The sequence below is a fragment of the Equus asinus genome, chromosome 23, assembly GCF_041296235.1.
Source record: "Equus asinus isolate D_3611 breed Donkey chromosome 23, EquAss-T2T_v2, whole genome shotgun sequence".
NCBI classification, from domain to species: Eukaryota; Metazoa; Chordata; class Mammalia; order Perissodactyla; family Equidae; genus Equus; species Equus asinus.
This window is the reverse complement of record NC_091812.1, coordinates 62,520,400-62,532,796: the sequence shown is the minus strand read 5'-3', so window position 1 is coordinate 62,532,796 and position 12,397 is coordinate 62,520,400. Positions and strand designations below refer to the sequence as shown.

The 12,397-nt window shown below is 42.0% G+C and overlaps 1 protein-coding gene across 2 annotated transcripts in view; it reads right to left on the bottom strand.

The window, feature by feature from the left end:
- Positions 1 to 12,397, bottom strand: part of NFX1 (nuclear transcription factor, X-box binding 1) — a 62,091-nt gene that overhangs the window by 30,382 nt on the left and 19,312 nt on the right. For both annotated transcript variants that reach the window (XM_070496011.1, XM_014857494.3), the window contains exons 6-9: positions 10,754 to 10,825; positions 9,078 to 9,217; positions 2,910 to 3,009; positions 2,614 to 2,831 (exon numbers count right to left, since the gene is read on the bottom strand). In XM_070496011.1, the coding sequence (XP_070352112.1) occupies positions 2,614 to 2,831; positions 2,910 to 3,009; positions 9,078 to 9,217; positions 10,754 to 10,825 (530 nt within the window). The remainder of the gene's footprint in view (positions 1 to 2,613; positions 2,832 to 2,909; positions 3,010 to 9,077; positions 9,218 to 10,753; positions 10,826 to 12,397) is intronic.

The following is a 12,397-nucleotide window of genomic DNA, read 5'->3' as shown; positions in this document are numbered from 1 at the left end:
CAATCAGCTCTAAGTCTCCACTAATTGCTAGCTGATTGCTCCACTGTTTTCAACAACGCCCAAGAGTATAAATGGCTCAGCAGGCTGATCCAATGACATGTGGGCAGGGGCAGGCTTTGGGGCAAGTCTGTGAGGTTTTTTCTGACCCCAGGAGGGCTCCTCTTAGCTATCTCTTTCCCTGGTCCTCTTTGGTGACCAGCTGGCCTATAGTTTAGCTTGTTGCCCTTAATTAAGAAGAACTATTGTTTTCTAACAGGCCCTGAGGCCTGAATTTCCCCACACTCTGTTTCAAATTAAGTCAGTTCCTTTGGGGAGTATTTTGGTGGTCTCTTTTCTTATAGACTGACTCTCACTCTGGATAAAGTCTCAGCTACTCTGGGTGCCAGGTGGGACAGGAGCCCCTGGTTTTCTTTGGCTGGCTTCTCCCAGCATGGAGCCTTGGCCCTCTAAGTGAGCTGGGGTGACATGATGGGGGCCCCAGTATTCTCGCCTGTTGTGACTAGGGTAGAGCCTCTGTTCTATGGATGGAGCTGTGTGGAGGAAGGGACCTCTTAGCTGCTCCTACCAGAAATGTGGCCCCTTCAACTTGGAGTTGGAGGGGATGAGAAATGCTGGGAGTTGGCTCCTCCCACTAAGATGCAGTAATCCCTGACTGGGAGCTGTCTTCTGGGGAACACCCATCCTGAGCGACGCTTTTGTTAAGCAGCTGGAGGAGAGGGGGTAGGTCATGACTCAAATGATACAGACTCTTGCTGTTCTTACTGAGTTTTAGTAGATTTTTTCCAATAAATATTTCATTCGATGTATGCCCCTAGGACAATTCCTGAGACTTCAAATGGTTGCTTTTTTAGAGTTTTCCCCAGCTTTGCTTGTTTTGCTGGAAAGTGGGCCCACACGGCTCCTTACGGCAGCATCCTGAAAGCAGAACCCCACCCAGTCTCTGGCACTAAAGCTGGATGTGTAGGATGGAAATTTCCTACAGGGCGAGAGACTGAAAGCCTAAACAAGCTTTCTACAGATCAGCCAGGCCTGAATACACTTGAGAACCACCGGCTTGTCTTTGAGCTTCTCAATCCAACTCAGCCTGGTCGCCCTCGAATTCCTTGACCTGGTCTTGTCCCACCCCCGGGTCTGTTCACCCTGACAGTTACTATCCTTCTCTTGCTCAAGTCCCCTGGCATTACCCATTTCACATTTCCTCTTTCTCTCATTGCCAAGAAGGCATCCTGGCCTCAGGGTAGGATTTCTGGCCATTATATACAAAATTCTTACAAAACTGACCCATGTGCTTCTGAAAAGGGATGATCTTTACCATCCTTCCTGATTTAGCAGTCATTTGATCTCTATTTCGCAGGGCTTATCTGAAGATACATTTTCACAGTAGACACAGAGAACCAACAGACAATCTTCCTAATGCAGTTGGAACATGTATTAAAATACGATAAGAGAGCATTTCTCCTCTGTACATAAACTCAGATTGAAAAAAAAACAACTAGGTAGGGTGCTCCTACTGGTACTTGGAAGACACGTGAAACCTCTCTTTTCGACAAAAACGGAAAGCAAACCTCAAGATTCTAGATTTAGCACATTAGTTATAGGGGCACCTGTCTTACACAGACGCAGTTGCTCACTTTCATTGTCCCAAGCACGCAGCCTTTGAACCCTCACTCAGGACAGAAGCTGCCGTGTCCCTGCAGAACCGTCCACGTGCGTTTCCCAAGGACCGTCTCAGGAAGCTCCCGTTAGAACCCAGACTACCACTTTACAGCTAATTCCAAAGAAATTTTTCTGGTTTCTATACCCAAGAAATCAGAGGCCGCAAGTCAGAAGAAAGGGAGAGTTACTAAAGGTAAGCACATAGGCATACTGAAAGCACTGACCATAAACCACAAAAGCTTTGACAAGTAATAACACAACTCAAACTGCACACTGGTATGGGGAACCACCTGAGAAACCCCAGCAGATCCTGAGGGCAACACTGTATTCAGCATAATACAATCGCTGAGGGTCAGGAAAAGGAAGACTCTGGGTCAGTAAGGGGAAAGGAATTACCTTCAGTAACCTCTGTTTAAAGATGGGAATGTAAATTTTAGAAAAATGTCCATCCAAAATGATGCTCAGGTGTGATCTTCAGCTAGATGAGAAACTTAGCTATAGAGAAGGGTGTTTTTCTTGAGTGGTCCAAATGGCTGAAGTTTTATTGTACTTAGAATGTTAGCTCTTAAATATCTCACCAGTTATTTTAAGATGCTCCTGTCACATGACAATGCTTTTAAACACCTGCTGAACCCTGGATTAGTAAAAGGCTATCTGGCGTTCACAGGAGTGTAGGCTACTAAGAGAAATTGTAACCCCCCACGGAGAAGTATCTCACCACGATTGTCCTGAGGGAGCAACAAAACAGCTAAATCAGAAAGAGAGATCATTTGGGCAACTGTGAGGTTTCACAAGTATATTTTGAGGAGGAAAGAAAAAGTGCCCACACAAATTTATCACAATATTTAGGAACTGCCCTGATGTTGTAACTGGAATTTAATACTATTTTGCATAAGTAGTCATCACTGCCAAATGTTTACACTCATCTTTTTAAAGGCAACTTCACGCCTACATTACCTAAGGAACCACAAGGCAGAGGCTTGCCGCACACTTTTCCACATGAAGGAACGGGGTCCATGCACGTCTTCCGACCACTGCTTCCAGGTTCTAGCAACTGGCTAAGAGGAGTCTGCCCACAAGGGCAACAGCGCACCAGGTGGGGGAGCCGTGGGCACGGCGCGCAGGGCTGAGGGTGGCACACTTGAGAACACGCATGGCTCCCACATTTCAAGTCCCTGTTAAGAAAAAGACTGTTACATGATTGTTGCATAAAACACAGCTTTATTCTAATTGAGAAAAATGCAGGACCTTACTTGCCACATATCTTTAAACAGCCAAAGTCCCCAAATCCATCAGACTTTCCTACGTCTGTTCCACACAACACATCTCGGGAGGAGCTGCCGCAGTAGCAAACTTGAGGACACAATTTCAAAAACAAAAGATTAGTCATCTGTGTGGGCTCTGAAAATATTCCAAACAATCTATAACAAAACACAGAACAGTATCCCTTACTATCAATCAGACCTGATGCAGAAGTAAGTGTGGCTTATGCAGCAGCTCTAAGATCAGCCTGAGAACTTTATCACAGGAGGAAATAAAAAGGTCTTGTCAGACTCTGTCAGTATCTCATGGGGGCTCTGCAGGGCATCCTAAAATCAGCATTAAAGTGAAGCAGCCCCCTAAACTGAGAGACCACGAGCTGGTCCATAAGGCCATGGTTGAAAACCGTGGGTCATGAGGCTCCCTGGGTCCTCTGGAGACAGCACAGGCGATGGAAGCTAAGCTGGGGGTAGTTGCAGAGGAGTTGATGACTGGATTCCTCCACCCTCACTTCAACCCAAGAAGCACAGATTTAATACTTCATATATTGGGGTTCACATAAAATGCCTGGAAAAAGTCTATGCGGCTAAAAAGAAATCCAAAAATTGACACGATATAAAATCCTTAATAATTTGTATTCTACCACTGCTGAATGTGAAGTAACCGTGTTTGAGCATTCACATTGAGTAAAAAGTTTCAAATAACTTGAGACTTTATTTACGAGACAGAACCCAATCTAACAACTATAGATTTTCCTGTGGTTCAAGAAATAATCGGTTCCTTTATTTCTTGAGGTCAGCAATAAATATGTGTTCTGCTTAAGGAGTTATATTTCTGATGTGTTAACATGTAACAAAGTCTGATAAGGATTAATTTTCATCAACTTACAAAATTTTTCTCGTGTCACTTTATATCAGTTTATAATGAAAATTTATCTCATTAAAATCAATCTACGTAAATATACCTGGCCCTACATAATAAAGAAGAGTAGAAAGTACATTGAAATTCCACAGACCTAATGATGCTTTCCTTTTTTCTCGTACAATTTGGATATCTACTTGCAAAGAAAGTCAACATTAGAATAAACCTAACATTATAAAAATGTATCAAATCTTAAAAGCACATATTTAGTAAGAAATAAAATAGAATGATTCTAACAAAACATTAGAAATAATGCTCATAAAATATTGTACTGCACAGACCAAAAACTTCCACTGAGACACGGGAAGGTGGAAAGCCTCATATCAATGAAGACATAAGCAAGACACTTGATTTTTAAAATATACATTTCATCTTTCAGTAAGAACACGTACAATTTCATCCCCTGTTCTAAAACTCATTCATTCATTCAATAAAGACTTATTAGATGAATTAATGTAGATGCAGGAAGCACAATCAATATTTGTGGACTGAATGAATTGGTAAACAAATCCTAGCAAATGGCAGCTTCTGCAAGCAGGCTTTTCTTTGCTAAGTTTCTGCTCAAACAGAACAGAGGCCTTTTTCAGAGGTATGACCAGGCAGCTGTGAACAAAGAATCAAGGGTCAGAAAATTCTGACAATAAAAACAAAACGGAGCCCCTGATCAATCAGGAAATAATCTGAGTACAATACTAAAAAGCTCTGCTCTGCTTAGGCACAAGAGACAGAAATATGAGCCAGTGACAGAAGAGTTGGGTGCAGTCACAGCTGTTTGAAGAGTAAGGAACCAAAGACAGTGTGGAGGAAGGTCTTTGCTGCCAACCTTAATCTCTTCAGCATTTTTATCTCAACACATGAATGCAAACCTAGAAGGAATGCTAATTAAATCTCTAGATGGGCTGAAAGGGATCCAGGGAGAATTATAATTTGAGAAGATAAACTATACTCATGGCTAAAACACTTTGCTAGATATTTAATGTGGACAAATGAAAAGTCTTCAGCTAGGTCTGAAAAATCAACTACACAAAAACAGAATGGAAGAGCCGTGGATCCATACAAACTCCCATGAACAAGACTCGGATGACTTAGTTGAGTTAAAGCCCAACATAAATCCAGAGCTCAAAACAGGGGCCGGCCCTGCTGAGGAAGACGGGCCCTGAGTTAACATCCATGCCCATCTTCCTCTACTTTATATGTGGGGCGCCTACCACAGCATGGCTTGCCATGCGGTGCCATGTCCACACCCGGGATCAGAACTGGTGAACCCCGGGCCGCCAAGAAGCTGAACGTGTGAACTTAACTGCTGCGCCACTGGGTTGGCCCCATCAATTTTCATTTATTTCTGCTCTAATTTTTACTATTTCTCTCCTTCTGCTGACTTTGGGCTTTGTTTGTTCTTCTGTTTCTAATTCTTAGATGTAGTTTAAGACTACTTATTTGAGATGTTTCTTGTTTGTTAAGGTGTGCCTGTATTGCTATGAATTTCCCTCTTAGGACTGCTTTTGCTGCATCCCCTATGAAATGGTATGGTGTGTTTTCATTTTCATTTGTCTCCAGATATTTTCTGATTTCTCCTTTAATTTCTTCAGTGATCCAGTGGATGTTCAGTAGCACACTGTTTAGCATCCAGATATTTGTCACTTTCCCAGCTTTTTTTCTTGTAGTTGATTTCTAGTTTCATAGCATTATGGTCAGAAAAGATGCTTGATGTGATTTCAGGCTTCTTAAATTTATTGAGGTTTGCCTTGTTTCCCAACACATGGTCTATCCTTGGAGAATGTTCCATGTACACTTGAGAAGAATGTGTATTCTTCTGTTTTTGGATGAAGTGTTCTATATATATCTATTAAGTCCATCTGGTCTAGTTTTTCAATTAATTCCACTATTTCCTTGTTGATATTCTGTCTGGGTGATCTATCCCTGGATGTAAGTGGGTGTTAGGGTCCCCTACTATTATTGTGTTGTTGTTAATATTTCATTTTAGGTTTGTTAATGTTGCTTTATGTACTTTGGTCCTCCTGTGTTGGGTGCATATATATTTATAAGTGTTACGTCTTCTTGGTGGAAGGTCCCTTTTATCATCATATACCGCCGTTCTTTGTCTCTCATTGCCTTTTTTATCTTGAAGTCTACTTCGTCTGATGTAAGTACGGCAACACCTGCTTTCTTTTGTTTGCCATTAGCTTGAAATATTGTCTTCCATCCCTTCACTCTGAGCCTGCGATTGTCTTTAGAGTTGAGATGTGTTCCCTGAAGGGAGCATATTGTTGGGTCTTGTTTTTAAACTTATCCTGCCATTCTGTGTCTTTTGACTGGAGAATTCAATCCGTTTACATTTAGAGTTATTATCGATATATGAGGGCTTAACGCTGTCATTTTATCACTTGTTTTCTGCTTGTTCTGTATTTCCCTTGTTTCTTATCCTGTGTATTTTGGGCAGCAAAAATACTTCGGTAGTTCTCTATTATGGTTTTCTCAGTTTTCTCTTTATTTGTCATTTGTGTCTCTGTTCTGATTATTTATTTAGTGGTTGCCATGAGGTTTGTATAAAAAACTCATAGATTAGATAGTACATTTTCTGATAGCCTCTTATTTCTTTAGTCTAAGCCAATTCCATCCCTATCCTCTTCCCCTTCTAAGTCATTGTTGTCACAACTTATTCCATCTTGTGTTGTGAGTTTGTGGTTAAAATGACAAGATTATAGATATTTTTGATGCTTTCCTTCCCTTTATCTTTATCGTTATAATTGTTTGCTAACCTCTTCTTATAAAGAGTTGCAATTTTCTGATTTTGTCTGCCTATTTATCTCCTTGTTCAAGGCTTTGTATACCTGTTCTTTTTTTTTTTTTTTCCAGGTATGAGGGCCTTCTTGATCATTTCTTGTAGCAGGTTCTTGCAGTGATGAACTCCCTCAGTTTTTGTTTATCTGGGAAAGTTTTCATTTCTCCATCATATCTGAAGGACTTTTTCACTAGATTGAGTATGCTTGCTGAAAGATTTTGTCTTTCAGAATTTTGAATATATCATTCCATTCTCTCCCTGCCTGTAACGTTTCTGTCGAGAAATCTGCTGAAAGCCTGGCAGAGCTTCCTTTGTAAGTTGCTTTCTTCTACTTTGCTGCCCTTAATACTTTTTCTTTGTCATTGTCTTTTGCCAGTCTTACTACTATATGCCTTAGAGAAGATCTTTTTACATTGATGTAATTAGGAGTTCTGTTAGCTTCTCTTACTTGTATTTCTAGATCCTTCCCCAGGTTTGGGAAGTTCTCAGCTATTATTTCTTTGAACAAGCTTTCTGCTCTATTCTTCCTCTCTTCTCCCTCTTGAATATTTATAATCCTTATGTTGCATTTCCTAATTGAGTCAGATATGTCTCAGAGGATCTCTTCATTTCTTTTTTTTTTTTTAAAGATTTTATTTTTTCCTTTTTCTCCCCAAAGCCCCCCGGTACATAGTTGTATCTTCTTCGTTGTGGGTCCTTCTAGTTGTGGCATGTGGGACGCTGCCTCAGCATGGTTTGATGAGCAGTGCCATGTCCGCGCCCAGGATTCGAACCGACGAAACACTGGGCCGCCTGCAGCGGAGCGCGCGAACTTAACCACTCGGCCACGGGGCCAGCCCCTCTTCATTTCTTTTTAGTCTTAGTTCTATCTTCTCCCTCGTCTGAAGTATTTCTATTGCTGTCTTCCAGATTGCTACTTCTGTCCTTCACCATATCAGCTCTGTTATTCAAGGATTCCAAATTTTTCTTTATCTCATTCATTGTGTTTTTCATCTCCAACATTTCTCATTGTTTTTCTTTTTTGAAGAATTCCCTCTGTTCATTAATTTTGTTCATGATTTCATTGAACTATCCGAATTTTCTTGTAACTCATTCAGTTTTTTTATGATAGCTATTTTGAAGTCTGTCATTTAGATTGTAAATTTCTGTGCCTTCAGGATTGATTTCTGGGTGTTTGTCATTTTCCTTCTAGTCTGGACTATTACTGTATTTCTTTTTTGATGGGGTGGATTTGTGCCTTTGCATAGTGATAGTATCTGGTTGCAGATTCCACCTCCTGCCACTGAGGTGGTCAGGAGCTGTGTATTCTGAGCCTGCCGTGTTCCTTGGTGTCTGTGCCTGTCCTCTGAAGTCTATGCTGCCAGGCCTGTTTGCGATTGCCTGCTTGCAACTGCTGCTTTACTAAGGTATGTGTGGGTGCTCTGGCCGACCACACAAGCTAGAACACCGGGCAAGGGGCAGGGTGTTTTCCGTTCCGCGCGTGATCTCCCAGGAATTTTCTCTCTGCCCTCTTGGGGTGCTGGCTTGATGAAGACACCCCCACAACAGCTTAGCCTCCTCTGTGTGGAGCCCTCCCAAGGGCTGTGAGGGAACGTGGAGAGCAAAGGTGTTCCCATGGAGAGCTGCCCCTCTCCTCTCTTTTCTCAGAGCTGCGAAATCCCATGCTCTAGATTGCTGCCAGGGAGGGAGAGGAGATGCCCTTACCTCCTTCCACTTCCTCCCAGGGAATCTAGCGCCTCTACCTTCAGATGTCTGGCTGTGTGGGTCTCTCAGACATCTTTTGGGTTGTGTGAATGTCCTCTGTTGTATTATGAATGTCCTTTTCGTTGTATCTTAGAGGGGAGAGTCTGAGGGAAAAGCTCACTCAGCCACGATGTTGACATCACTCAGTAGTTACTTTTTTTAAAAAACAATTTAACACTTTATTATTATTATTTTTTTTGAGGAAGATTAGCCCTGAACTAATATCTGCTGCCAATCCTCCTCTTTTTCCTGAGGAAGACTGGCCCTGAGCTAACATCCATGCCCATCTTCCTCTACTTTATATGTGGGATGCCCGCAACAGCATGGCTTGACAAGCAGTGCGTAGGTCTATACCTGGGATCCGAACCGGCGAACCCTGGGTCACCAGAGCAGAATCTGCAAAGTTAACTGCTGAGCCACTGGGCTGGCCCCAGTAGTTACTTTTTAAAAATTTTCCAAGCAGTTAATTTTAAATAGCATTTTAAAATCTACTGTCCAAATTCTATAGGACAATGACCTATACTGGTATTATGTAACTAAAATAATGAAAACCATCTTAGCATTAATATATCTCCAGTTTTCTCCACCCAAGGTACCAGAGTTAACAGAGTCATCGTGACTGCAGATTTGAGATGAATCCGTGTCATTAAGACAACCATAAATAAGCTTCCAGAAAAGTATACAAGCATGGCTGGCTGGTGTGCTCACCACTCACCCTGCTTCAATATGATCCGGCAAGGCTGGCACGGACCCCCATGGCACAGCTCAGCACACTGGTGCTGACCACAGTTCAAAACATTCTCACATGGGTTAGAACAGTGGACGGAGACAGCCTGACCACAGCGAACTGTGTGCCTGTAAAGACAGTAGATGTAAAGACAGTATTAGTCTAACGGTGGACATTCTGTTCCTGTGTGACAGATAAACTAACACTGAAGCCCAAATCTTCCCCCAAAACCTACTAAACCTTTCTCTTGGGTGAAAAATGTTTCACCCATTTTTTCTGTTTCCTTCCTCCCTCCTTATTTCCTCAATTACTCTCCCCTCCTCCACTTTTTCTTCTTTTTCCTCCTTTGCTTTTCTTATTTCCCATCCTGCCTTCTCTCTCCCCTATTTTCTGATCAGTGAGGAATTGAAGGCCATTCCTAAGTATCTGTTACAGGTGATTTCTTCTCTGTATCCCCATGAAGCAGCATGCAGGAGGGGAAGAGCCCTCAGCTCACCTCTATCTTAGAGACTCGGGTGGGAGGCTGGGGAGTTATAACGTACCTTCTCAGAATGGAAGTATAACGGTGTTCTCCTAGAACCTAGCACTCGGGCATTTTATGCAGCTGCAATACTTAAGAACATACTGCATGTGACTTTGATTCAGGATTGGAAATCATTCTGGCTTTAATCTAATAAACATCCTGATTTTGCTGCCTTATCAGCTAGAGAAGGATATGAGGCCAGTGCTTTTAGACAATTGTCTTCAGGTCTCTCTCCAGAGTAAAACTTTAGAGCTTGAAGTGTACTCTCCCACGAGGAGAGTTTTATTCTATCCCCAACTCCCACTTCAACTACATATTTTGTTTTCAAAGGCACTGTTATATAGATGGTCAGTTTCCAGTGCTCAGCATCACAGCTAACATCAACCCTTTGAGGAAGACACTGTTATTTCTACATTATGATAAGAAAAGGGAGGCTAAGCCAGACCAAGCAACTTGCCCAGGTTAATAACTAGTTACTGGCAGAGCCCAGATGTGACCTGGTCTTTCAGACCCAAAGCCCTTGAATGTGACTATCACGCTGCACTGCTACCCTAGTATGTTCAGTAAACACTAAACAAATACATATCACTGAAAATCTGCACAATCCCGTCTCATCCTGTTGTTCACAAACCACTTTACACTCTTACTGAGCCTCAGAGGCACCCTGTAGCTATCAGTGATCCTCCCACTGATGATGCGGGAGAACTTGGACTGTAATGAAAAGAGGGTGGGCTCTGGGGTGACGTATTCCTTCACTCAACAATGTTCACTGAAAACCTCCTGGACTCCAGATACCGTGTTAGGCCCAGGCGGATGGTCCTTGGATGCCTCCTGGACCTGAATAGGTCTGGATTCAATTCCTGTTCTTTCACCCTCCAGAAAGGTCAAGAAAAAAGTCCCTGTCACCTTGGCATTTCACCTGAAATGGGTAATATATCACTATGCATATAACTTCTTAATCACTCAGAAGATTGCAAAAGATCAAGGCAATACAGGAAACTACTATTTACACCTACCATTTATTAGTGGTAGTAAATAAGTACTATTTACTTCTACCTCCTAATCTTTTATTTTAGAAATCCACATACAAATCATCAATGTGGAAACTGAATTCTTCTTTAGGGTGCAATTCTAACTTTACCTGGTCCGTCCACATTCACAAGTTTTAGTCATAAAGGCAGGGCAGGGTGGGCAAGGTCCAGGATGGCAGAGACTGAAAAAGAAATGCTTTGATGAATAAATCATACCCAGGTATCTAAACCTGAACAAAGCTGCCCCAACTGGGTCCTACTGTGAATGTGACAACAAATAAACCTACTACGAAATGTTTTAGTATTTGTCTAAAGTTGATTAAACTACTTAAACAAAGATACCAACAACGTTTTTATATAGCAAGAGTTGACAGCATTATCCTCTTAGAACATTTAATGAGAAGAGTAAAGCCCAAGTCAAAATACTGGTTTTATTTGGGTCTGACAGTCAAAGATAACATTTCCAAATATGGTGTTGGCTCACTTAGTGCAGTGTGCAGGGATGAAAACAGCTTGCCACTTAGGTGAGTGGCAGGATGGCCAATGGAATCTTTTAGAAGATCCGAACCTGAGCAAAGTAATAGAGCTCAAATTGACTAGGTCCATGAGAATATAGACATTTTCTCATCAGCTAGTGAGGTAACAACCAGGTGATGGGCCAACAATGGGAACAGTGAAAGGAAGGCTGACGTGACGGCAGGCGTGCTGTAAGTAACACAGGGAGAGAACAAAGGGGAAGGACACGTGGAAAGAGCTGGGCGTGGTGATGCACTACGGGTCAGAATCAGACCTCTGAACAGAACGCTTTTTATAGGAGCTATGATATAAGGAGACCAAAGAACAAAATCACGAAACAGAATTATATATTCACATAAATACTGTCCTCTTCAAAGCAGACAGCCTGGTAAATTACACACCTGTTCAGAAATACTTAAAATATTTTGGGAACTTCTATGACAACTTTTTTTGGGGGAGGACACATTACAAGTTATGGCAAATCACAACTCTTTGGGAATTAAATATCAATCAGAGCCAAGTCTAATTAATCAAGTAGGTAATAAAATTTGGTATAAAAACCACATATGCTTATAAAGCGGTCTGTTTGGATTTTTTATGTGACTCCTAAATAGGTTCTGATAATTCTTAAATGAGCTTTAAACACTGAAAACAATCCAGGAACAAGTTCCTAGTCTTCTAAGGGCACCCATTTTGACAGGCAGAACCCACAGAAGACCTAAGTTTAAGCATGTTTCTTTAAAGATGAGTATCATTATTCAATTATTCCATTTCACATGCTATGCCTCAACCCTTTCAGCTGAAACTATTTTCATGGCTGCACAGTTAACTACTTTAGACTGCGAGACAAACTGCCAATCAGGTGTGGATGCCTCCAGGTTATTCCAAATATCCCCGAGGCCTGGACTTAATCGCAGGTTTTCATAAATCTTTAGAGCAGTGGTTTGCAACACTGGCTACATATTAGAATTACCTGAAAAGCTTTTAAAACTATAGATGCTCAGACACTCCTCCCTGCAACCCCTACACCCGCCCCCAGCCCCAAACCCGAGATGCTGATTCAACCGCTCTGAGGCAGAGCCTGGGCACTGGTGTTTTACAGTGGTCCCTAAATGATCCTAACATGTAGCCAGTGATGAGACCAACTGCTCTAGAGAATCCTATAATCTAGGAGAACAACTCAAAAAAGAGGGACAGAGGCACCAACTGTGCCTTCGGAGCCCTGAGAGGCAGGAACG